This window comes from Bos grunniens, chromosome 18 (genome assembly GCF_055505025.1).
Source record: "Bos grunniens cultivar Pamir isolate PY7600 chromosome 18, Bosgru_T2T1.0, whole genome shotgun sequence".
Lineage (NCBI taxonomy): Eukaryota > Metazoa > Chordata > Mammalia > Artiodactyla > Bovidae > Bos > Bos grunniens.
In genome coordinates, this window is record NC_141182.1 from 55,253,158 (window position 1) to 55,280,581 (window position 27,424).

Sequence of the window (27,424 nt, forward strand, 5' to 3'; positions counted from 1 at the left end):
GGGTATATCTCATCTTGATGAAATCATGTTTATGATGTTGAGTTTATGTAAATAGATAAAACATTTTATAAGAATATTCATCAGGTTGTCTGAAGGATATGACACCCCAAATTAAGAAGGGTGACTGTGTATATATGTTTTCATAAAAGTCATTTAGGGTATTTAAACTGTGTATTCATTTCCTTTTGACTGTGCTGAGTCTTCATTGCTCCTAGGGCTTTTCTCTAGTTGTGGCAAACAGGGGCTACTCTTTAATTGCAGTGCTTGGGCTTCTCATTGCGGAGACTTCTCTTGTTGCAGAGCATGGGTTTCTAGGTGCACAGGCTTCAGCAGTTGTGGCTCAAGGGCTTAGTTGCTCCATGGTATGTGGGATCTTCCCAGACCAGGGATCAAAACCGTGTCTCCTGCACTGCCAGGCAGATTTTTATCCACTGTGCCACCAGGGAAGCCCAGGGTATTTTCTTGATATTCTAATTCAGTCTTTTTGTATGAGCCTTAATTTTGATGACAGATAAAATTTCATGGCAGGACCTATACGGCTTCTAGGAATTTCCTACAATTTCCGGGACACTTATAAAATACCTCTATAGACACATTGTTAATAAACTGTTAATGTTATTTATTTGACAATGCTTCCCATGTAATTTAATATATCAAATATACCTAGTTAGTTTAATCTCTTTTTTCTCAATAAGGAGAGAAAACAAATCTTTGAGATATTTCAGGGGCCTCTGAATATCTTAAAGTTAGTCCAAAGTCAAGAAGACCTTGTTTAGAATTTAACTTAATGTTCTAAAAGTTTGTAAAAAAGATTAAAGGGTTTTAAAACACTTAGTCAAATAGGTCAGTTGGAAACAATGCTTAGTTATCCATTTAACCAAAATTACAAAGATTTTGTAGGCAAATACAGAAGCTAAGGGAAAACGTAGATCTTTTAATGCTATCAAGACCAGATCTACTTAAAAAACAAAGACATGATGAAGATAACATAGAGCATAACTAATTATTTTGACATGGCACAAGATCTTCATTTATTTATTTAGGCAAATGACTTAAAGGTAAGGAAAAAGTTTATTAGAAATCCTGGTGGCTCAGAATTCAACTGCCAGTGCAGGAGACGCAGGTTCGACCCCTGGGTCAGGGGAGATGCCCTGGAGAAGAAAATGGCAACCTACTCCAGTATTCTTGCCTGGGAAATCCCATGGACAGGGGAGCCTGGCAGGTGACAGTCCCTGGGATCGAAAAAAGTTAGATGGGACTTAGGGACTGAACAACAGCAACAGCAATCAAGTGCAGATCAATTTTTTAAAAAATTGTCCTCTCAATAGATAGAAAACCAAATTCCAGTTTTGCATCAGTTTACTTTAGATATTGGGGGCTTCCCTGGTGGCTCAGAAGGTAGTCTGCCTGCAATGCAGGAGACTCGGGTTTGATCCCTGGGCCAGGAAGATCCCCTGGAGAAGGAAATGGTAGCCAACTCCAGTATTCTGCCTGAAGAATCCCATGGACAGAGGAGCCTAGGGGGCTGCAGTCCATGGGGTCGAAGAGAGTCAGACACGACTGAATGACTGAACAATACCACCACTGGTTAACACTCCGAGCTTCCACTGCAGGGGGCTCAGGCCATCCCTAATTGAGGAACTAAGATCCAACGTGCAACATGGCCAAAAATAAGTAAATATTAAAAATTTAAAAAGAAACGTATAAGACCTTGGCTGGACCTTGAGAGCATTAAACGGTGTAAGTTAGACAGGGGAAGGACAAATGCTGTATGATCTCACTTACAAGTGATATCCAAAACATCCAAACTCATAGAAACAGCAGAAGGGCAGCTGTCAGGGACTGGGGTGTGGGGGAAATGGAGAGATCTTAGTCAAAGGCCATACATCTCTGGTTCTAAGATAAATGGTTTGGAGGAATCTAAGGGACAGCACAGTAAAGTATACTTAACAATACTGTATTGTTCACTTGAAAGTTGCTAAGAGAGCTGACTTAAATATATTCTTATCACACAAAATAACGATGGTAATTATGTGAAGTATTGAGAGGTTAACCAACTTTTATTATGATAATCGCTTTGCAATATATACCTGCTTCAAATCATCACACCTTAAATTTACTCAATGTTATATATTGTGCTGCTGTGCTAAGTCAGCTCAGTCATGTCTGACTCTTTGCGACCCCATGGACGGTTGCCTGCCAGACTTCACTGTCCATGGGATTCTCCAGGCAAGAATACTGGAGTGGGTTGCCATGCCCTCCTCCAGGGGCTCTTCCCGACCCAGGGATCGAACCCGGCTCTCTTATGTCTCCTGCATTGGCAGGCAGGTTCTTTACCACTACCACCCCTGGAGAAGCCCATGTTATATATTGCTTTGTGTCAGAAAAGATGTTTTAAAAAATAAGCTTCAGAAGAGGAGGCTGAGCTGGAAAAGTGAACATATCCTCTGAGATGCTGCTCTGAGGTAGGCTTTTATCAGGTCCTGGGGGAATTTCCATCAGGGAGTGGAAACTAACTTTGATCACTTGTCTAGATTCTGACGTTTACTTAATGATGTAGATCAACCTGGGAAAAGTACGTCCCCAGATCCTGCCTTTGCTTTCTTGTCAATAAACCTAATAAGTTTACCAGGAGAATCATTCTGCTTTTGGGAGAGCAACTTGCTGCCCTTCTGGGTGCATCAGGATGACTTCAACAAACAAGGTGCTGGAGACCGCAGGTGACAAAGGGGACCCGCTGGGAGGACACGCTCTGCCATCCCATCCCTCATATACAGTCTTTGCGAGTCAGACCCGGCCTTTCCAAGATGCCCCACCTTCCTGGGGAAGCCAATTGCTTTCAGTAAGGATCTGAGACACTGCGGTTTGAGAGCCAGAAAGAGGTATAAAATCCTTTTTTAATTTTCTTGAGGAGGAGGCGGAAGCCTAGTTCCACCGCCAGAAATCAAACCCATGCCCTCTGCAATGGGAAGCGCAGAGTCTTAACCACTGGACTACCAGGGAAGTCCCTAAAAATCTTTTCAATATTTTCACTCCCAATCCCAAGCTTCCTTACAGAGACTTCATTATTTGCTCAGATATAATCTGCTAATTTTTTGATATGAATATATTTATCTTCTTTCTCACAATGTTGTCACGATTTCTTTTCCTTCAGGTATGTTGCTTTTTACACTTTATTCTTTTCCTTTTTTAGTATTTCTTAAATAATGTTTCTTAAATTTCTTAAATTACTTAAATAATGAACAGGTGTTTATTACTCTTTCACTGTCTTCAATTCATTTTCCTTTTAAAACTCTATCGTATTTTCTACATTGTACTTTTGACTTTTTTGTTTCTTAAAAGCTATTTAAAATTCCAAAGAATTTCACTTGACAAATGCCTCCTCTTTTTTAACGTTTTTTTGAGTCTCTTTATAGTCTACACCCTAACTGATATTTATTTACATTTGATATAATGCAATGCCTCTCAGTTTCATTTAATTACTATTTTATAATCTTATCTTTACTTTTGTTTTTCCCAGCATCTTTCTATTTTTATGTATATAAGTTCTTATCTCAAATTGAATTACAGTACACTCATTTTCATTTAAAAATGCTCGATAACATCATTTATCTTAGAGGCTTTACATATTTTCTATTAAATATATATTAATTCCTGGGTTCAAGACATTTTTATGCTGTTGAGATGTATAATTCCTTAAATTTCATTTTAAAACAAATATCCTACTGGAATACAGAAATTCAGATGATTTTTATACTGACTTTGCTTCCAGTAAACTTGTATGTCAGTTTTTAAAATTCTAAAAATGAAGCTGATGATTCTACCAGTTTCCTTTTTAACATGTATAGATTCTGTTAATGATTAAAGATAGTGATAAAAAATTCTTTCTAATTTTCTTCTTACTTTATTACAAAGCCTAGGAAATCGGAAATCATGAAAACTCCAAATTCCAAGAAACATGGATGAGGTAATAACCTTGTGAATTTCAATGTCAGCCTTAATGGAGGTCATACCATTCTTACACTCTATCTGTAAGCTGACTAATTCTGGTTTTGTAACAAGCACATAAAATTGTTTACAAGAAGATATGGATTGGAGATATTTTGCAGTCAGCAATACACATGGAATATTGATTAGTTTGGGTTTTATCAGCCGCAGTATGACTGCTATTTAAGGCTAAAAAAACATTCCATGTTGTGGGAACAGACCCTTATATTGTAAAATGTTTAGCAGCATCCATGACCATTAGCGATTAGATGCCAAAACTCTGTAGTGCTTACTATTAAGAACAGAAAATGTCACTGAAAAATGCAATTGACCAATGGGACAAAGGCAGCATGAGGTAAATTGTCCACTTGGAAAGTTCTATATGAGATGATTTGTGTTGGGAGTGGGAAGCCATGCAGCGCTGCATGTAGGATCTTAGTTCCGGGACCAAGGATTGAACCTGCATCCCCTACATTGAAAGCATAGAGTGTTAACCACTGGAATGCCAGGGAAGACTCTGAGTTGAATTCTTAAGTGGTAATTGTCTTAGAGGTATTGTATAATGTAGTTAAAATTCTAAACACGAACTTCAAATACATATGATTCTCTTTAGGTTTTAGAAGTGTAACATTCTCTAGAAATGTCAGACTATTGAAACATATGGGTTCAGATACAAAATGCAATTCAATACTCTTAGGAAAAATGTTTTCTTTTTTCAAGAAATATTATATAGATTTGTGCATACATTTTCTTTTTTTAAGATTTGTGTGTGTGTGTGGACCATTTTTAAAGTCTTCATTGAATTTGTTATGACATTGCTTCTGTTTTATACTTTGGGTTTTTTTGGCCATTAGGCATGTGGGCTTTTAGCTCCCTGATCAGGGATTGAACCCCGACCTCCTGAACTGGAAGGTGAAGTTCTATAACCACTGGACCACCAGGGAAGTCCCTGTGGATAGCACATTCATTGTATTTGGTCAATTAAAAACAGAAAAAACTTGGAGAGTTAAAAATAATTCTTGAATCCCACTTTCTGGTGGGAATCTTGTTAGCAGAGAAACACTCACTACACCTCTGTTTTTTGCTCTTTCTATGAGCGATTCCTCCCAAATTGGAACCAGTCTGTACACAGCTTTCTAGCATCTTTTAAACATTCTTTTTTGCATTCTTTTCCATTATGGTTTAGCCTGGAATATTGAATACAGTTGCCTGTGCTATCCAGTAGGACCTTGTTGTTTATCCATGCATATATAACCGTTTCCATCTGCTAATCTCAAACCCCCAATCCATTCCTCTCCCCCAGCCCTTGGCAACTACAAGCTGTTCTCTATGTCTCTGAGTCGGTGTATGTTTCATAGATAGATTGGATTTTGCATGTTCTAAATTCCACAGGTAAGTGAGGTCAGGTGGTTATTTGCCTTTCTCTTTCTCACTTACTTCACTTACTTCTCTGGGTCCATCTATGTTGCTGCAATTCTTTTTCATGACCAAGTAGTATTCTACTGGGGCTTCCGAGGTGGCACTAGTGGTAAAGAACCCACCTGCAATGCAAAAGACAAAGAGACACTGGTTTGATCCCTGGGTAGGGAAGATCCCCTGGAGTAGGGCATGGGCAAGCCATTCCAGTATTCTGCCTGGAGAATCCCAAGGACAGAGAAACCTGGTAGGCTACAGTTCATGGGTGGCAAAGAGTCAGACTCGACTGAAGCTACTTAGCATGCACACAAAAAGAATTCTATTGTATATATGTGCCAAAAATGCCTTCTAGAGACTTCTCCAGTGCTCCAGTGGCTAAGACTCCATGCTCCCAATGCAGTGGGCCTGGGTTCAATCCCTGGTCAGGAAACTAGATCCCACGTGCCGCAGCTAAGATCCAGTGCAGCCAAGTAAATCAATGTTCTTTAAAATGCCTTCTAAGATGCAAATTAAAATTTGTCTTTTTTTTAATTTGCCCAACATGCCACAGGTAATATACTAGAATTAATGTTAGTATTTGAATTACACCCTCTTCATAAAACTGAATTCTGTACTCAAAGATTCTCAAGAATCCTTGTAATCCAGTTCTGAAAGCACCATATGTGGGTCTGAAATACAGAAAAGTTGAACAGACCCTATAATTTATAATTTCAAGATATAATCTATTTTGCTTTGTTTAAAGTCTGGTTGACCTAATGACAGCCACAAAACGGGATTAAGATAATGCTTGCGAGTGATGCAATTTTGGAATTTTTCTTCATATCTCAGATCTGTATTGGGCTCATGGGGAACTCGGTCCTCTTCAAGTTAAAAATGTGCACTTTCATAACTCGGTCTCACCTGAAAAAGCCCATTGATGTCATATTCATACACCTGACTTTGGTCAATGTCTTGACCATCATGTTCAAGTTGATACCAGATGTCATGTCATCCTTTGGAGTACGACACTTTCTAGACGACGTTGGTTGTAAAGCGACTTTGTTCACACACAGAGTTACACGGGGTCTTTCCATCTGTACCACCGCTCTCCTGAGTGCCTACCAAGCCATCATCATCAGTCCTGTTCATTCTAAGTGGGCGTGGCTTAAATTGAAACTCTCTACGTGTATTTACCCCTCTTTCCTTTTCTTCTGGGTCATCAACATGCTTATCTATATCCACATCATCAAAACAGTAGTAGCCAATCTCAACTTCACAATTGTTGGTTCTGGGTATTCCACACTATATTGCCAAACTAACCAGTTGGAACACCACTACTATTCAATGGCATTTTTGAGTGTCATCTTGATTCGAGATCTCCTCTTTGTGAGCCTCATGGCGTGGTCCAGTCTCTACATGGTGACCCTTCTCTACAAACACCGCCGGAGAGCCCCGCATATTCACAGCCCCACCCTCTCTCCCCGGCCCTCTCCTGAAATCCAAGCCACCCACATCATTCTTCTCCTAGTCAGCTGCTTTGTCTTCTTTTATTTCTCAGACAATTTTATTACCCTTTATCTGTTTTATAGACATGAGAAAAATTGGAGACTGAAGAGAATGAATGGAATAATTTCTTCCTGCTATCCAGTGATCTGCCCTTTTGTGCTGATGAAAAATAATAAAATTGTTTCCAAATGTATTTCTTCCATTTCAAAGATGAGAATGACCTTTTCTCGAAGAACAGTGAAGAGATGACCTGATACCCGCAGGCAATGTAGGGGGGTCTCTGGAATAATTTATATAAAGAAGAAAATGCCACATGGCTCTTGAACCCTTAAAATGGGGCTAGTCGGCTAAAATGAGATGAAATGTAAATTAAAAATACACACAGATTTGAATCTCACAAGGAAGAAGAGGACATAAACATCCCGTTAATAATTTTCCTATTTCATATGGATTACTTGTTTCTATTATAATAATTTGGGTTAAGCAAAATGTAGTATAGTCATATCATTAAATAATCTGCTTTGTTTTACTTTTTTTTAAACTGCAGCTACTAGAAGGTTTAAAATTACATTTGGGACCCACCTTATATTTCTATTAATGTGCACTGCTCTAGGGAAAGTCATTTGTCTATTTAACAAATAGACATAGCATGTTTAGGCATTAGACATGTTCTAAGCTCTCAAAAGAGTGGGGCATGCATGGGTGATTAACACAGGCAAAATATAATTACTGGGGAGATTATATGCAATGCTCTCTAAAAAATGTAAATCCACATGATAGAGCTATAAATTATTCAAGCAGCTAACACACCATTGTAAGTTAACAATATTTCACTAAAATAAATCTTTCTTAAAAGGAAAGCAATAATTTGAGCAGGATAAATGAATCGGGAGTGCTGGGGCTGTCACCCTAACGCACAGCGCCCTGCAGGAGATGTCTTTCAATGTCTGTGGGAATCTATCCACGATAATAATCCCGCGAATGCTGTGCTCATATATTTGCAATTTTCAATATGCTATGTGACGATAACGTCAATGAAATGTGTCCCTCCCTTTTCAATAATTCTTTATTAAACACAGCCTGACACTTTCCTATCTACTCTGCTGCAACATTTGCTTTAAATAGATGGAGTTTGCACATTTCTTGGTTCTGCAGCATTTTTCTTCATCTTCAGCTTGTGTTGTTTTGAAGCCTTTGTTCAGTCAATTCATTGTTTGCTTTAAGTCCTCAGGGTTATGATGAAAGTGACATAGACTTTGAATCTTTGTTCAGAATGTTTGATGTATTCTGCTTTGCCCAGGCATAGGATTATGGGCTTAACCCCTAATAGTTCACTTTCCCCCTGACTTCCAATTTTCCCTGGTATAAATGAAATGAGTGATTCTTTTCCTTTGAAGAAATTTCATGTTCTCTATGAGCTTTTAAAATTGAACTTTAACATAGAAATAAAACTTATGATTACCAAAGGGGAGGGAGAGAGTGGATAAATTAGGAGAATAAGATTAACATATGCACACTACTATGTATAAGACAGAGGGCTTCCCAGGGCAGCACTAGTAGAAAAGAATCCACCTGCCAATGAAGGAGACGCGAGAGATGTGGGCTCAATCCCTAGAGATGTGAACTCAGACCCTAGAGATGTGGGCTCAATCCCTCGGTCAGAAAGATTCCTTGGAGTAGGAAATGGCAACCCACTCCAGTAATTTTGCCTGGGAAATTCCATGGGCAGAGGAGCCTGGAGGGCTACAGTCCATAGGGTCTCAAAGAGTCAGACTGAGCAAACACGCACCACAGAATACACTAACCCCACTTTGGGGTTTATTTTGAGGGCAATGAAATTACCATCTTTAAGAGATGTATGTACCCCATTTTTGTAGCATTATTCATATACCCAAGAGACTCTTGAAAAGCAAGGAGATCAAACCAGTCCATCCTAAAGGAAATCAATCCTGAATATTCTTTGGAAGGACTGATACTGAAGCTGAAGCTCCAATATTTTGGCCACCTGGTGCAAAGAGTCGATTCACTGGAAAAGACCCTGATGCTGGAAAAGATCGAAGGCAGGAAGAGAAGGGAACAATAGAGGATGAGATGATTGGATGGCATCCCTGATTTAATGGACATGAGTTTGAGCAAACTCTGGGAGATAGTGAAGGACAGGGAAGCCTGGTGTGCTGCAGTCCATTGGGTCGAAAAGAGTCGGACATGACTTAGCAACTGAACAACAAGATATCAAAACAAGCTCTGTGTTAATCAGTGGATGAATGTGTGGATAAAATGTGGTATACGTATATATATTTTTTTCCTGTCTCTATATTGAAATATTATCAGTTATTAAAAACTGAAGAAGGGGAGGGATGAACTGACAGTTGGGGTTTGTAGATGCAAATTATTACATATATCATGGGTAAACGAGGTTTTTTGTAGAGCACAGGGAACTGGGTTCAATATCCTGGGATAAACCGTAATGGAAAACAATATAAAAAAGAAAGTATGTATGTATATAACTGAATCGCTTTGCTATACACCAGAAATTAATGCAACAGTGTAAATCAACTATACTTCAATAAAAAAAAAAATTTTTTTTTAATGAAGAAAATCTTGCCACAGTGTGGATGGACCTTGAGGGCATTATACTATGTGAAACAAACTAGGCAGAGAAAAACAAATACTGTATGATCTCACTTATATGTGGAATTTAAATATGCCAAACTCATAAAAGCAGAGATCAGACAGGTGGTTGTTTGGGGCTGGGGTGTGGGGGAAATGGGGATATCTGAGTTGAAGAGTATGAGCTTCCATTTCTTAGATGAATAGATTCTGGGAAGCTTAAAGGGCAGCATGGTTACTATAGTAGCTGTTGTTCAGTTGCTAAGTCATGTCCCACTCTTTGCAACCTCAGGGACTGCAGCACACCAGGCTTCCCTGTCCTTCACTATCTCCTGGAGTTTGTTCAAACTCAGGTCCATTGAGTCGATGATGCCATCCAACTAGCTCATCTCTATCGCCCCCTTCTTCTGGACTCAGTCTTTCCCAGCATCAGGGTCTTTTCCAATGAGTCGGCTCTTCACATCAGGTGGCCAAAGTATTGGAGTTTACTATAGTTAACAATACTGTACTGTATATGTGAAAGTGGCTAAGAGAGTGGGTCTCCAATGTTCTCATTATTAACAGTATGCTAATTCTGTGAGGTATTGAGATGCTAGCTAACTTTATTATGGGAATCATTTTGCAATGAACACTTGCATCAAAACAACACACTGTAGACCTTAAATTTTTGTTGTTGGGATTTAGTCGCCAAGTTGTGTCTGACTCTTCTCGACCCCGTGGATCGCAGACTTTACAGAGTTAAACTTACACAGTGCCAATTACACTTCACAAGAGCTAGCAGCTCTTGGCGGGGAGAAAGCCCTAAAAGAGGAAGCACAACAAGGGAATTGGAAAAGTGAACTTCTGCTCTGAAGAGCTGCTCTGAGGTCAGGTTTTATCAAGTCCTCGGGGAGTTTCTATCAGTGGAGTGGCAACTAACTTTGATTTCTAATTTTCTAAAGTTTACTTTTTAATGCAGTTCAACTGGGGGGAAAATTACATCCTCAGATGATGACTTTGTCTCCTCATCAATAATCCTATTAAGTTTACCATGAGAATCATTTTGCATCTGGGAGAGCAATTTGCTGCCCCTCTGGGCACATCAGGATGACCCCAACAAGATGCTGGAGACAGCAGGTGACAAGAGGAACCCCTGGGAGGCTTTGCGGGTCAGACCCAGCCTTTCCAAAAAGCCTCTTGTTTTTTGCAGAGGCTGGCTGCTTTTAATAAGGATCTGAGATACTCAGTTTTGACAAGAGAGAGGTACGAAAATCTTTTCAAGATTCCCATTCTCCATCCTAAGCTTCCTTACAGAGACTGCCTTTCTTTTAAATTTCAAATTTAATCCTCCATCAATTTTCTGTTTGATATGATTGTATTTTATCTTTTTTCTCATGATATTGTCACTATTTCTCCTTTCTTCCATAGATATTACTTTTCATTTCTTCATTCTTTTTCTTTAGTATTCCCTATACCTGCCCTGTATTATTTTATTATTCACAATATATTTTACTTTAAAACTATATCTATCACACTTCCTACATTGTATTTTGACATTTGAAATTTCCAAACCATTCCATGTATTGGCTAATACTGCTTCTTATTTTATGCTTTACTTTCACTTTTCACCTTTATACTCTATACCTTAGTTGATATTTATATTTATTTGATATCATGTCATGCCTCTCAGGTTCATTTAATTTCTCATTTTTACTATCTTCTGTTATACCTGCTTTTGTTTTTCCCCGCATCACTCTATTTTTATAATATCCTTTATTTCAAATTATAATATGCTAATTTTATTTTTAGAGTACTTGAGTCACATTTACATTAATTGATAACATCGTTTCTTCTTAGAGGTTTTGTACATTTCTTGTTATTTAGTCGCTAAGTCATGTCCAATTCTTTTGCGACCTCATGGGCAATAGCCTGCCAGACTCCTCTGTCCATGGGATTTCCCAGGCAAGAATACTGAAGTGGGTTACCATTTCCTTCTCCAATACATTTCTTATTATGTACTAATTCCTAGGTTCAACAAATTTTCATGGTTTGTGAACGATGCTATTTTTTAAATTGCATTTTAAAATTTTCATTCTGGCATATAGAAATCCAAATGATTTTTGTTCTGACTCTTCAGGACTCTTGAAAATTGTTCTTAAAAATTCTAATCATTTAACCAATGATTATATCAGTTCCCTTCTTAAAATTTACAGAATATTTTGATGATAAAAGATAGTGGTAAATAATTCTTTCTAATTTTTTGCTTCTTTCTTTACCAAAAAGCCCAGGGAGGGATTTCCCTCGTGGTCCAGTGGTTAGGACGCTGTGCTTCCATGGCTGGGGGCATGGGTTTGATCCTTGGTCAGAGAACTAAGATCTCAAAAGCCATGCTGCTGGGCAAAAAAAAAAAAAGTTCAGGGAATCTGGAAACATGAAAAATAGAAGTGATGAAGCAGATATTTTTACTCACAGCCGATCTCAAAGGAAAAGCTTTCAGTACACAGCCTTTAATATAATACTACTGCTGCTTTTAGATAGCATCACCAACTCAATGGACATGAATTTGAGCAAACTCCAGGAGATAGTGAAGGACAGAGGAGCCTGCTGTGCTGCAGTCCATGGGGTCACAGAGAGTGTGACATGACTTAGCAACTGAGCAACAACTGCCATTGTAAATATTTTTGTCTGAGTACAAGATCATTCCTTCCTAGTGCTACATAACTAAACATTTTTATCCTAAGTACATATTGAATTTTGTCACATGATTTTTTTGCATACACTGAAGTGACAATATATTTTTGTTCCTTGTGAGCAATCATACAGATGAAGTTTCAAATGTTAAAATTACCTTCCAGTTAGGGATAATTCTATGGCCAAGTGCTTGATTTTTTTGCATATTGTGGACTCAATTTTTACAATCATTTTGATGGATTGCTTTTAATTTGGTTTCTGAAATAATCTCATATTATTGTCCTTTTCATTATAAGTTATGTTTTGCTACCAGGGTCATGCTAATCTCATAATGTGATTAATGGAAGGTTCTCCATTTTTTTATCCTCAGCAGTTGTTTGTATATATTATTTGTTTCTGAAGTGTTTGCCATACTTCACCATCAAGCATTCTTTAGAATTTCTTATGGAATGATTTTTACCCACTCTTCAATTTGACCATGAGGAGCATTGTCTACGTATGACCTTCTATGACACAAATATCTTTCTTTTGGTAAGTTAACTCTTAGGTATTTGTCCATATCTCCCAAATTTCCAAATCTATTGACAGAGTTAATCATACTTTCATATTATTTTCTAGTATTTGCAGCTTCTGTGTTGCTATCCATTTAACGTTCTAAATCTTGATAGTATTTATGCTTACCTTGAAGGAAAGTTATGACCAACCTAGATAGCATATTCAAAAGTAGAGACGTTACTTTGCCAACAAAGGTCCGTCTAGTCCAGGCTATGGTTTTTCCTGTGGTCATGTATGGGTGTTAGAGTTGGACTGTGAAGAAGGCTGAGCGCCAAAGAATTGATGCTTTTGAACTGTGGTGTTGGAGAACACTCTTGAGAGTCCCTTGGACTGCAAGGAGATCCAACCAGTCCATTCTGAGGGAGATCAGCCCTGCGATTTGTTTGGAAGGAATGATGCTAAAGCTGAAACTCCAGTACTTTGGCCACCTCATGCGAAGAGTTGACTCATTGGAAAAGATTCTGATGCTGGGAGGGATTGGGGGCAGGAGGAGAAGGGGACGACAGAGGATGAGATGGCTGGATGGCATCACCGACTCGATGGACATGAGTTTGAGTGAACTCTGGGAGTTGGTGATGGACAGGGAGGCCTGGCGTGCTGTGATTCATGGGGTCGCGAAGAGTCGGACACGACTGAGCGACTGAACTGAACTGAGGAAAGTGGAACAGTCTCACTGAAAAGTGAAAAGTGTTAGTCACTCAGTCATGTCTGACTCTTTGTAACCCCATGGACTATAGCCAGTCAGCCTCCTCTGTCCAAGGAATTCTCCAGGCAAGAATACTGGAGTAGGTTGCCATTCCCTTCTCCAGAGGATTTTCCTGCCCCAAGGAATCTTCCTGCCCCAGGGATCGAACCCAGGTCTTCTGCATTGCAGGCAAATTCTTTACCATCTGAGCCACCAGGGAAGCCCATATGGCCTTGTGCTTATATTTTTACATTTATGTATGTACTATATGGGGCTTCCCAGATGGCGCTAGTGGTAAAGAACTGACCCGCCAATGCAGGAGGCATAAGGGATGCAGATTCAGTCCCTGGATCGGAAAGATCCCCTGGAGAAGGGCATGATAACCCATTCCAGGATTCTTGCGTGGAGAATCCCATTGGACAGAGGAGCCTGGTGGGCTACAGTCCATGGGGTTGCATAGAGTCAGACACAACTGAAATGAGTTAGCATGCACACATGTACTGTATGTACACACAATTCTTTTTATGTGCCAGAACTGTTGAATACGGTGTTCTACAGAAAATTTAGAATATTAAAACATATCAATCCAGATATTAAAAAGGAATCTAGGGACATCTGGTCAACCAGGTCAGTTTGTGAAGGGGTAACCTGTGTAGATATCTATGCATGTGTGTGTTAGTCAGTCCCATCCAGCTCTTTGTGACCCCATAGACTGTAGCCTGCCAAGCTCCAGCTCTGTCTATGGAATTCTCTAGGCAAGGATACTGAAGTGGGTTGCCATTTCCTTCTCCAGGGGATGTCTATGGAGTCTACTAAACCTGAGGAAGCTGAAGCCAAGTGCATGGTTGTTGGCTTGTGGCCATTTGGGGGGATAAACAAGCTGGGATCTAATACTTTTAAGAAAAAATGCCCTCTAACATGCAAATTTCATATAGGCCCAATATGTTCTAGGTAACATACTATATAAGTTATTATTATTATTATTATTATTTTAAACTTTTGGTCTCTGACCAGGGATTGAACCCACGCCCCCTGCATTGGCAGCATGGAATCTTAACCACTGCACCACCAAGGAAGTCCCAATATACTAGAAATAGGGTGTTAGTATTTGAATTCCACCTGCTTCATAAAACCTAATTCTCTAAGGTTCTCAAGAATTCTCAAGAATCCAGTCTCTGAAAGTTCCGTATTGGGGCCTGAAATACAGAAGAGTGGAACATTTCGCACCCTGCCCTCCTCCTGAACTGTCAGTCATTAATTTCTTTAACAAGCTCCATTATAATTTCCCAATATACTCTATTTTGTTTCAGTACAAACCAGGTAAACCTAATTAATATATTTAAAATCAATAAGATATGTTTACAAGTGATGAAATTTGGGGTTTTTTCCATATGTTTCAAATTTGTGTCAGGTTCATGGGAAATTCATTGCTTTTCATGTTCTATATGTACACCTTCTTAACTCATTATCACATGAAAAATCCAATAGATTTAATATTCATACACTTGACCTTGGTCAACATTTTGAATATCATGTTTAACTTGATACCACATTTCATGTCATCCTTTGGAGACAGATATTTTCTGGATGATATAGGTTGTAAGGCAACTTTGTATACATACAGAGTTACCCAGGGTCTTTCCATCTGTACCACCACTCTCCTGAGTGCCTACCAAGCCATCACCATCAGTCCTATTCAGTCTAATTGGGCATGGCTTAAATCAAAACTCTCTACGTGTGTTTACCCTTCTTTCCTTTTCTTCTGGGTCATCAACATGCTCATCTATATCCACATCATTAAAACTGTAGAAGCCAGACGCAATTTCGCAATAGTTCAGTTCAGTTCAGTCGCTCAGTCATGTCCAACTCTTTGCGACCCCATGAATCGCAGCACGCCAGGCCTCCCTGTCCATCACCAACTCCCAGAGTTCACTCAAACTCATGTCCATCGAGTCGGTGATGCCATCCAGCCATCTCATCCTCTGTCGTCCCCTTCTCCTCCTGCCCCCAGTCCCTCCCAGCATCAGGGTCTTTTCCAATGAATCAACTCTTCGCATGAGGTGGCCAAAGTACTGAAGTTTCAGCTTTGGCATCATTCCTTCCAAAGAAATCGCAGGGCTGATCTCCTTCAGAATGGACTGGTTGGATCTCCTTGCCGTCCAAGGGACTCTCAAGAGTGTTCTCCAACACCACAGTTCAAAAGCATCAATTCTTCAGCACTCAGCCTTCTTCACAGTCCAACTCTCACATCCATACATGACCACAGAAAAACCATAGTCTAGATTAGACGGACCTTTGTTGGCAAAGTAATGTCTCTGCTTTTCAATGTGCTATCTAAATTGATCATAACTTTTCTTCCAAGGAGAAAGCCACTTCATGGCTGCAGTCACCATCTGCAGTGATTTTGGAGACCAAAAAAATAAAGTCTGACATTGTTTCCACTGTTTCCCCATCTATTTCCCATGAAGTGATGGGACCAGATGCCATGATCTTTGTTTTCTGAATGTTGAGCTTTAAGCCAACTTTTTCACTCTCCACTCTCACCTTCATCAAGAGGATTTTGAGTTCCTCTTCACTTTCTGCCATAAGGGTAGTGTCATCTGCATACCTGAGGTTATTGATATTTCTCCCAAAAATCTTAATTCCAGCTTGTGCTTCTTCCAGCCTAGCATTTCTGCATAGAAGTTAAATAAGCAGGGTGACAATATACAGCCTTGACGTCCTCCTTTTCCTATTTGGAACCAGTCTGTTGGTCCATGTCCAGTTCTAACTGTTGCTTCCTGACCTGCATATAGGTTTCTCAAGAGGCAGATCAGGTGGTCTGGTATTCCCATCTCTTTCAGAATTTTCCACAGTTTATTGTGATCCATGCAGTCAAAGGCTTTGGCATAGTCAATAAAGCAGAAATAGATGTTTTTCTGGAACTCTCTTGCTTTTTCCATGATCCAGTGGATGTTGGCAATTTGATCTCTGGTTCCTCTGCCTTTTCTAAAACCAGCTTGAACATCTAAGTTCACGGTTCATGTATTGCTGAGGCCTGGCTCGGGGAATTTTGAGCATTACTTTACTAGCGTGTGAGATGAGTGCAATTGTGTGGTAGTTTGAGCATTCTTTGGCATTGCCTTTCTTTGGGATTGGAATGAAAACTGACCTTTTCCAGTCCTGTGGCCACTGCTGAGTTTTCCAAATTTGCTGTCAACCTATGCAAGCCACACCACACAATTCAATGGAATTTTTGAGCGTCATGGTGATTTGAGATCTCCTCTTCGTGTTCCTCATGATATGGTCCAGTCTCTACATGTCTCTACCACCATCTCTAGTAACCAGTGCATGAAGCCAACAATAAAGTCTGGAATAATTGGCCCCAAACTGCCAGGATTTGATTAATACTTTGATCATTTTTTCCTTGACTTCCCACTTAGTACCAACTGGAGAAAGCCAGATATTCACCCCCCTCCCCTTCTAGTTCACCTGCTGACCCATTTTAGTGCCCCAGGCCAACAGCCTCCCATCATGGCTTACCTGAAGCCTTCCCTATTTTTCTTTTAAGGAGCTCTCCCACTCTGCCTGCCTTTGAGTCTCTGCTAAATGCTGGTGATGGTGGCTGACTCCCTTGCTAGAGCCAGCTCTGAACAATAGCCTTTCCTTGTTCTCCTTCTGGGTTTCTCTTTTGATTTCCACATTGTCTCAACCCTCTGTTCAAACCCACAAGAGTTTTCTTCACATGAATGAAGCTCTCCATGGTTATTCTCATAATATCCTATGTCCCTCTCACAGCATAACTCATGCTTCAATTTCTGTCTCCATACTCTCTGGCCAGTCATAAGGAAGAACTCAATGTTGACAAAAACAGACTATGTGATTTCCCATTTTGGCATCTTTGCACATTTGTCCTCACACACACTGATTCTCAGTCTGAAAAATGAAAATCTCAACCCAAAAGCTATCTTCCTTGTTTCCAGACCTTCAGAGCTGTGTGTTTCTATCTCTTCTTGCCTCTTGAAACTATTTTGCATTTTGCTCTCTGCAATGAACTACCCACCTTCGATAAAAGGTGATTCTGAGATCACCATTGGATGACACGATAATATAACGGAAGTCCATTCTTAACAAATCCATTTTCACTTACCATGTTTTTATTGTTTGCAGCCAAGTAAATGGTACTCCAGTTTCCAGCCCACTAAAAAGAACATTTATATTGACTCATATTAGGAAACCCTTTGCTCTGTGCACACCTCTTTGCAGGAAACTCCTCAACCCCAACCATGGAATAAGAAAAGACTTTGTTTCATTGCATTACTCAGGAGCAAAGCTAAAAATACAACAAGGATCAGGAAACTAAGCAAGATTCTACACTTACATGTAGAATGGAATTTGCATGCACGCATGCTCAGTCGTGTCCAACTCTTTGCAACACTACGAACCGCAACCCACTAGGCTCCTTTGTCTATGGGATTTTCCAAGCAAGAATACTGGAGTGGGTTGCCATTTCCTTCTCCATGGAATCTTTCTGACCCAGGGATTAAACCTATGTCTCCTGCGTTGGCAGGCAGATTCTTTACCACTGAGCCACCGGGAAGCTCCTATAGGATGAAGGATTGTGAGTTAGTGGCTTAGAGTTGAAACTCCATCACCACTTACTATGATGAAAGTGAAAGTGAAAGTCACTCAGTCCTGTCCGACTCTTTGTGACCCCATGGACTATACGCTCCATGGAATTCTCCAGGCCAGAATACTTGAGTGGGTAGCTTTTCCCTTCTCCAGGGGATCTTCCCAACCCAGGGATCAAAGCCAGGTCTCCCGCCTTGCAGAAGGATTCTTCACCAGCTGAGCCACCAGGAAAGCCCAAGAATACTGGAGTGGGTAGCCTATCCCTTCTCCAGGGGATCTTCCTGACCCAGGAATCAAACCTGGGTCTTACCAACTGAACTACTAGGGAAGCCATGATGAGCTCAATCACAAATCTAGTGCTTTGATTTTTGCCATAGAGGCAAGTCGAGATAAAACTCTGAATTTTATACCCAACACTACACACACATACACCTGCATGTCCACAGCAGACAATGCCACATATATTTAAACAGTTACCTCCCAAGTGCCCACATATTCCTTTCCAGGTCTATGTCTCCTTCATCTTGGGCAGCACAGATCATGCCTAATGCAAGAGTCAAAAGCAGAACATCCATCCTGATGTAAATTATTCCTCACTTTTCTTCAGCATCTGTGAATTTGTTGTTAGTTGGTAGAAAACCTGACTCCCTGACTTGTTTTTATAAGAATTGTGTGTTGATGTGGCATATTATGACTGGCTTGTATGTACCTGCTTATAAGTCATCTTCAGTCAGTCAGTCAGTTCAGTGGCTCAGTCGTGTGATTCTTTGCGACCCCATGAATTGCAGCATGCCAGGCCTCCCTGTCCATCACCAACTCCCGGAGTTCACTCAGACTCACGTCCATTGAGTCAGTGATGCCATCCAGCCATCTCATCCTCTGTCGTCCCCTTCTCCTCCTGCCCCCAATCCCTCCCAGCATCAGAGTCTTTTCCAATGAGTCAACTCTTCACATGAGTTTCAGCTTTAGCATCAGTCCTTCCAAAGAACACCCAGGGCTGATCTTCAGAATGGACCGGTTGGATCTCCTTGCAGGCCAAGGGACTCTCAAGAGTCTACTCCAACACCACAGTTCAAAAGCATCAATTCTTCAGCACTCAGCTTTCTTCACAGTCCAACTCTCACATCCAACATGACCACTGGAAAAACCAGAGCCTTGACTAGACAGACCTTTGTTGGCAAAGTAATGTCTCTGCTTTTCAATATGCTATCTAGGTTGGTCATAACTTCCTTCCAAGGAGTAAAGTGTCTTTTAATTTCATGGCTGCAGTCACCATCTGCAGTGATTTTGGAGCCCAGAAAAAGTCTGACACTGTTTCCACTGTTTCCCCATCTATTGCCCATAAAGTGATGGGACCAGATGCCATGATCTTAGTTTTCTGAATGTTGAGCTTTAAGCCAACTTTTTCACTCTCCTCTTTCACTTTTATCAAGAGGCTTTTTAGTTCCTCCTCACATTCTGCTATGAAAGTAGTGTCATCTGCATATCTGAGATTATTGATATTTCTCCCTGCAATCTTGATTCCAGCTTGTGGTTCTTCCAGCCCAGCGTTTCTCATGATGTACTCTGCATATAAATTAAATAAGCAGGGTGACAATATACAGCCTTGACGTCCTCCTTTTCCTATTTGGAACCAGTCTGTTGTTCCATGTCCAGTTCTAACTGTTGCTTTCTGACCTGCATATAGGTTTCTCAAGAGGCAGGTCAGGTGGTCTGGTATTCCCATCTCTTTCAGAATTTTCCACAGTTTATTGTGATACACACAGTCAAAGGCTTCTTACAAATAAACAAATAACCCAATTTAAAAATGGGCAGAGGGCCTCAATAGACATCTTTCCAAAGAAGACATACACATGACAACAGGAACAAGAAAAGGTACTCAACATCACTAACCATCAGAAAAATGCCAATCAAAACCACAATGAGCTATCAGCTCACACCTCTGAGGACAGCCATTATCAAATGGTCAGAGATAAGAAGGATTGTTGAGGGGGTGGAAGAATGGAGACCTTTGCACACAGTCTGTGGGTTGGCAGCTGTGAATCTGAAAGTAACATCTAGAAATGGGTCCAATTTTGTCGCTGGATTCTAAAGTGAACCATGTATACCAATTAACAAATGAGATGTTAAGAACAATGATATTTTCAGTTCTCCTCAACATTTAGTATTTGGAAAGTCAACATAAAGAATGTAGCTAACCATCTCTGTGTTCTTTCTTTAGTTTGGTCAAATGATCTATTTATATTTCCTTTTAAATTATTTGGTTTCTAGATATCTGCCAGTGGGCTTCCCTGATGGCTCAACAGGTGAAGAATCCACCTGCAATGTAGGAGACGTGGGTTCAATCCCTAGGTCACAAAGATCCCCTGGAGAAGGAAGGGTATGGCAACCCACTCCAGTATTCTTGCCTGGAAAATCCCATAGACAAAGGAGCCTAGTGGGCTGCAGTTCATAGTGTTGCAAAGAGTTGGACACGACTGAGCGACTAAGCACAGCACAGCAATGTTCGAATGTACAGTATAATCTTATTGATAAGAATTGCCAGGCTGTACATGACATCCCTAGGATATATATTTACTTCATAGCTAGACGTTTCTACCTCTCATCCATCCATCCATCAAGAGCCAAGGAAGATCTTGATCAAAATGGGAAATGTTACAAAGAATAAACAGCAACCTCAACTAAATAGAGTCGGGGGACCTGAAGGGGACTCTCTCACACCCTAAAAAGATAGCAGAGCGCAATGAGAAAAAAAGGTAAAGACTCAGCCAATGAAAGCAGCAGAGTCTTTGTTGACTGTAGCCCACCCCCCGCTCCCCACACCAACTTCTTTTTCCTCTCTAGAAAGTACTCTACTTTCCCTGCCATTCGAGAACTTATCATGACTCGCCATGGTTGCATGGTCCCAAATTAATCCATATTTGCTGGAGAAACAAATGCCTCCTAGTCTATTTGTCATGTCAAGAGTAGTCTACACCAAAAAAAAAAAAAAAAGTAGTCTGCATCAACAGGTAAAATATAAAAGTCCATCCACGAAAATATTTACTTTCAGGGCACCACTAATAAGAAATCAGAAGTGAATAATTGCTGGGTAATAGTGGGCTGCTTACAATAGATTTAAAGTTTTCTCTATGCAACATCTTATGCCCCACCAAATGAAAACACTTAATGCCAAAATGTTTACTTTACTTGTGCTATCTGTCTCTTAGAAAGATATGTTTAATACTATTTTTTGTGTTGCTGATTTTAAATAGTTTTGAGATTAATAGTCTCATTTTAAGAAAATAGATTTATTTAGATAGTGTATTGAGACAAAAATGTATATTCCACCAAAGTTTTCTGTACTGTTTATGTTATCTGTATTTTTAAAGCATACATAATTAATACCTTCCAGCTGTAAGGTGTAATATGATTTTTTATTTAATTTTTGTTTTGCTTTGGAGATAGCTGATTTACAATGCTATGTTTAAGGTGTTAACAGCAAAGTGATTCAGTTATATATATATATTTTTATATATGTATGTATGTATAGTAGAGTTAATGTTCTATACAATAGGTCCTTGTTGATTATCATTTTATGTAGAGTGGTGTATATATGCTAATCTCAACACCCTGATTTATCCCTCCCCCTACCTTTCCCCTTTGGTAACGGCAAGTTTGCTTTCTATGTCTGTGAGTCTGTTTCTCTTTTGTAAATGAATTCATTTGTATCACTTTTTTAGATTCTACATCCACATTATCATATGCTATTTATCTTTGTTTCACTTTACTCACTTAGTAGATATAATTTAAATGAGCCAAGAAAATATAAACAAAAAATTGTTTTAGTTGTACGCAACTTTGCTGCTTTTATGGCAAAGCTGCCTGTTGCCTGATGCATACAATTTATTTATTTATTTTTTTGATGCATACAATTTAACTTAGCCACTGTTGAGAAAGTTTTGTGTCATGGATTGAAAAGTAAACCAGTTTCAAGAGACTGTTCAGTAAAATTTTCAGTTCTGATGATTGGAATTCTACTTTTGGAGGATTTATCATATTTTGCAACAAAAATAAAGCCAAGTTAAATATTTTTCAATGGTGTTGTTGGGGATTAATAAGTAAAAATACTGCCCTTTGCCAAGAAACCATTTGGGTTTTTGCTTGCTTTTTTAGGAAGACAGCAATCTGTTTCTAATATTTATTTATTTTGGCTGTGCTGGGTCTTTGTTGCTGTGTGTGGACTTTTTCTAGTTGCCCAATGAGGGCTTCTCACTGCAGTTGCTTCTCTAGCTGTGGGGAGTGCGCTCTAGGACACATGGGCTCAGCAGCTGCAGCTCTCCGGCTCTAGAGCGCAGGTTCAATAGAGGTGGCACACAGGCTTAGTTGTCCAGAGGCCTGTGGATTCTTCCGGAACCAGGGATCAAACCTGTGTCTCCTGCGTTGGCAGTCAGGCAGATTCCTATCCACTGGACCACCACAGAAGTCCAAAAAACTATTTGTTTTGATAGTACAGAATACTTTGAAACCTTCAGAGTTACATTTAGAATTTATTGACCTTAGATGTTATCTCCAGGGAAGCAGAACCAGACACAATAAAATGGGAACCAAAGTTCTGGGGTTGCATGTGGGGTGAGATTTGCTGATGCACATGGTGGAACCAAGACACCGAATGGAATTCCATCTAAGGTAGTATTTGAAAAGACTCAAATACAGCTTAAAAAAAAAAGTTTATAGAATAAATGAGGAGAATTTAACCTAAAAATGTTACAGTAGATGGTGTTATTAGTTCCAGATAGTTAGTAGCTACCCTTATCGGGTAATGACTGGGAAGGGGCATGCCAAGGTTTCTGGGAGCATGAGTGTTCTGTTTCTTGATCTGGGTGCTGGTTACATTGGCTATGTCTATTTTGAAAATTCATAGCAGGGCATAATCGTTGGCATGTTAATTTCATTACAAAAATTAAGGAAAAAATTAGTAGATACATGAAGAAGATGCCAGATGCTCAGTTGAGTTTGGTAGATCAAAGCCAAAGAAAAAAATATCACATTGTGATGACCAAAGAGGTAAGCACTATAATGGAGACAAGTCACAGAAAGGGTGTGGAGACCTTTAAGGAGGAATAACACTTGGGCTAAATGAGGGTAACAATTCCACAGAGATATAACACAGCTGGTGGAGAAGAGACCATCATTTAAAAATGGAAGACAACTTCCTAACTTGAAGTTCATCTGACACGCATGTCCAAACCACATCTTGGTTAGAAGTGTTAGTGGAAGGAGGGTCTGGAGACCCTCCCTCCTGTGGGCCTCAGTTCTTGGTAAGGACGCAAGGAAGAATCTAAGGTCTTACCCTAGCAAGAAAGTTTACTAACTATAAGGAAAGAAAGAACAGGCGGCAAAGAGTCAGACAGGACTGAGCGACTGAGCCCACACAAACAAAGAAAGAGAGGACACCTCAAGAGAGAGGTAGGCCAGGCAAAGGGAGGCAAACGGCCCTGGGTCACCGAGGTTTTAAGGCAGGATCATTTGAATAATCTGGGGGGGAGGGGGGGGAGTGTCGCTGATTGACAGCCTTGATTGACAGTTGCAGGTTATATACCAAGATGCTCTACCGTGCACGTCCTTCTCATGATTCAGTCTGTTACAATTAGATGCATGTATTCAGTATTCATAGAATATTTATAAGTAGTGAGTCCAATGGCCACCAAGCTTGCTTTAGTACAGAATGGTGTGAAGTGTGTGCATGTGCTGAGGAGGGAAGGTCCACCATTCTCCAGGTGGGTTTTTTGTTTTGTTTTGTTTTGTTTTTTTTACTTGCCCCTGACTTTTTTGAGAACTGGTGGGAACATATTAGGGGCTGCTGCGGCTGCTGCTAAGTCTCTTCAGTCTTGTCCGACTCTGTGCGACCCCATAGACGGCAGCCCACCAGGCTCCTTTGTCCCTGGGACTCCCCAGGCAAGAATACTGGAGTGGGTTGCCATTTCCTTCTCCAATATTAGGGGCAGGGCTGGTAAATTGCTTGGTGGGATTCGGCGGCTATTAGGCCGCTTTTCGGGAGACGGCAATGGCAACCCACTCCAGTGCTCTTGCCTGGAAAATCCCATGACGGAGGAGCCTGGTAGGCTGCAGTCCATGGGGTCGCGAATAGTCGGACACGACTGAGCGACTTCAATTTCACTTTTCACTTTCCTGCATTGGAGAAGGAAATGGCAACCCACTCCAGTGTTCTTGCCTGGAGAATCCCAGGGACAGGGGAGCCTGGTGGGCTGCCGTCTATGGGGTCGCACAGAGTCGGACACGACCGAAGCGACTTAGCAGCAGCAGGCCGCTTCTCGGTTACTCTCAGCTAACTTCCTGGCTATCAGAAGCAGCAATGAAAAACACACCTATTTTAAACTACATAGAGAGTTTAAACCCTATGAGACTTTAAGGATGAAGCACTAATTTTAAAGCTCATGGAGAAAACGAAATCTCTTCAGAGGAAAAGCACCCATCAACGTGGTGTTTGATATCTTGTCTGCACCATGGGAAGCTGGAAATAAAATATAAGTGACCCACTGAATGAAAAGGGTTCAGCTGAAGAATCTGATGTCTGGACGATGTAGAATCCATCAGCCATGATGAAAAGTCATTATGCAAAATTTTAAGTTACCGTTTCACTTACATATCTCTGGGTACTTAAATGGAACAGTGAATTAAATAAAAGACCTCAAAATTGCAGAATCTGAAAATGATAAACAGATGCTGAGGAAATAGTTTGCCAAATTATATTTATTTAAAACAAATATAGTGTAGTACTCCGCAAAGGGCCTTGTTTCCTGAAGAAAAGTTATTGAAAATGAAGGAACACATTTCATTAAAATTCTCATAAGAGAGTGGATTGAAGTATGATACACGCACAATAACATAAGTGGAGCTATTATTATGTATAAATATATGCAGACGTTGAAAAGCAAACACTGGCATTTAACTACGCAAAAGAGTAAAATTCCTATCCTTCTCAGCTCTCCTAACCTGCTGTCTTTCTAAAGCTCTGTCATACACCCTTATACTTTTCCTATACTATAAATATTCTCTATATGGCCTATGTTACTCATCAACATATGCCCAACCTCTAAAATAGTGCTGGGAAAAAGTAAACCATGCAATTATATGTTTAATGAATACATAAATGACTTTTCCCAGAGCAACAGTGTTGAATAGAAATTAACTCAATCACCATGTAATTTTAAATTTCTAAGCAGCCACATTTCAGAAAACAGCAAAACCAAGCAGATAAAGTTAGTTTCAATGACATATTTACAATACTTTTAATTTATACATAATAGTATAATTTAACTAAGGAATCAATATGAAAATTATTAATTTCACATTTATGTACTCTTCTTCATTGGAAGATTTCAAATGCGAGGGTATTTCTAAGTTTCCACCTCAATGGGAATTATACTAACCGCAAATTAAGTGCTCAACAGTCCATGCTGGAGAGTGCTCTGTTGTGGAAAGATACAAGCATCAGATCATCTACTAAATGTTCTTTGAGAAAAGGTAATTGTCCCCCGTGAAAGGAAGGAAGTCATTTTGGAAATTTTATTTTTCATCAGCACAAAAGGGCACAGGGATGGGTAGCAGGAGGAAATTATCCCAGTAATTCTCTCCATTTCCGGTTTTTTCGTGGGTAAATAAAGCAAGTAGAAGGCCATAAAGTTGTTTAAGCAATAAAAGAAAACAAAGCAACCTACCAGCAAAAGAATAGTGTGGGTGGCTTTGATTTCAGGAGATGACTGGAGAGAGAGGCTGAGGCTGTGAATATGCTGGACTCTCTGGCGGTGTTTGTAGAGGAGGGTCACCATGTAGACGCTGGACCACATCATGAGGATCACAAAGAGGAGATCTCGAAGCACCATGGCATTCAAAAATGCCATTGAATAGCGGTGTTGCAACTGGTTGCTTTGACAGTATATGGTATAATACCCAAGACCAGCAGTTGTGAAATTGTTCCTTGCCCTTACAGTTTCAATGATGTGGATATAGATGAGCAAGTTGATGACCCAGAAGAAAAGGAAAGAGGGGTAAATGCACATCGAGAGTTTAGATCTAAGCCACGCCCACTTAGAGTTAAGAGGATTGATGGTGATAGCTTGGAACACACTCAGGAAAGCAGTAGTACAGATGGAAAGACCCCGGGTAACTCTATATATGTACAAAGTTGTCTTACAACCAACATCGTCCAGAAAATATCTTTCTCCAAAGGATGGCATGACGTCTGGTATCAACTTGAACAAGATAGTCAAAACATTGACCAAGGTCAGGTGTATGAATATGACATCAATGGGCTTTTTCAGGCAAGACTGAGTTAAGAAAGTGTCTATATATAGTATGAAGAGCACCAAGTTCCCCATGAGCCCAATACAAATCAGAGATACGAAGAAAAACCCCAAGATTGCATCACTTGAAAACATTATCTTCATATTGTTTTATATGTTTTCCTTCGATTCGCCAGGTTTCAAAGAAAGCAAAATCAATTCTATTTTGAAATTATAAATAATAGAGCCTCTTAAAGAATATGGTATCTGATGGTTCAGCATAAGGAGAGGGAGTTCGTAGTTTCAGCTCTTCCGTGTTTCAGGCCAAGATGTGTCATTTCCAGGGATTAAATTCCAGGGTTTCTTAAAAGTCTGAGAGTACAGAATTAGGTTTGTAAAGAGAATAGGATTCAAATGACTATTTCAAATGTGGGGAGGGAGGAAGGAAGAAAGAATGACACTAGCAAAGAAGTAGCAAATTAATCCTACAAAGAAATAAATGGAATCAACACAAGCAAAAGCAGAAGTTAATTGATCACAAACTTCATATGGAAAGTAAAAACATATAGAAAAGTTAGATCCTTCAGAACAATCATAAAATCAACAAATCTATGGGGTACTGTAACATTTCCCTTAGGGAAAGCACAAATGATGTCAAGATTAAATTTTTCTAAAGAGAGTGCTGGAGAAGTTGTCAATATTAGAAAATAACACGATACTGTGATTATTGGAAATTTAAGAAATTTGTGGGCAACTTTCTAGAAGACCTAACTTACCAAACAAAGATACTGGAATAATAGAAAAGCATAAATATGCAATCCTTGTCATTATAAAATTGAACAGTAGCAAAAATTGTTCCAGACGAATTCTCAAACATCTCAGTGTTGAAGCATGCCAAACACATCAGATACAAATCGTACTGGTGAACCACTGCTAAGGGCAGAAGGGAGAACATGCCGTTAGTCACATTATGAGGTTGGCATAAGCTTGGTAGCAACACTGAACAAAGATAATGTGAAAACCACAGTTACAGAACTGTTTCTAGAACCAAAGGAAATACAGAGCTACACAAAATAACTGGAAAATTGTGTCCACCACGTGTAAAAGGAATCAAGCATTT

The 27,424-nt window shown here is 39.8% G+C and overlaps 2 protein-coding genes and 1 pseudogene across 2 annotated transcripts; 2 read left to right on the plus strand and 1 right to left on the minus strand.

Annotated features, from left to right (window-relative positions):
* Positions 1-6,186: 6,186 nt before the first annotated feature.
* Positions 6,187-7,137, plus strand: LOC147354157 (vomeronasal type-1 receptor 4-like). The gene has a single exon (XM_086355140.1). The coding sequence runs from the start codon at positions 6,187-6,189 to the stop codon at positions 7,135-7,137; it is 951 nt and encodes a 316-aa protein (XP_086211266.1).
* Positions 7,138-14,763: 7,626 nt separating this feature from the next.
* Positions 14,764-16,742, plus strand: LOC147354158 (vomeronasal type-1 receptor 2-like; annotated as a pseudogene).
* Positions 16,743-25,518: 8,776 nt separating this feature from the next.
* LOC147354159 (vomeronasal type-1 receptor 4-like) lies at positions 25,519-26,469 on the minus strand. Its single transcript, XM_086355141.1, has one exon. It carries the CDS (start codon positions 26,467-26,469, stop codon positions 25,519-25,521), a length of 951 nt encoding a protein of 316 aa, XP_086211267.1.
* Positions 26,470-27,424: the final 955 nt, after the last annotated feature.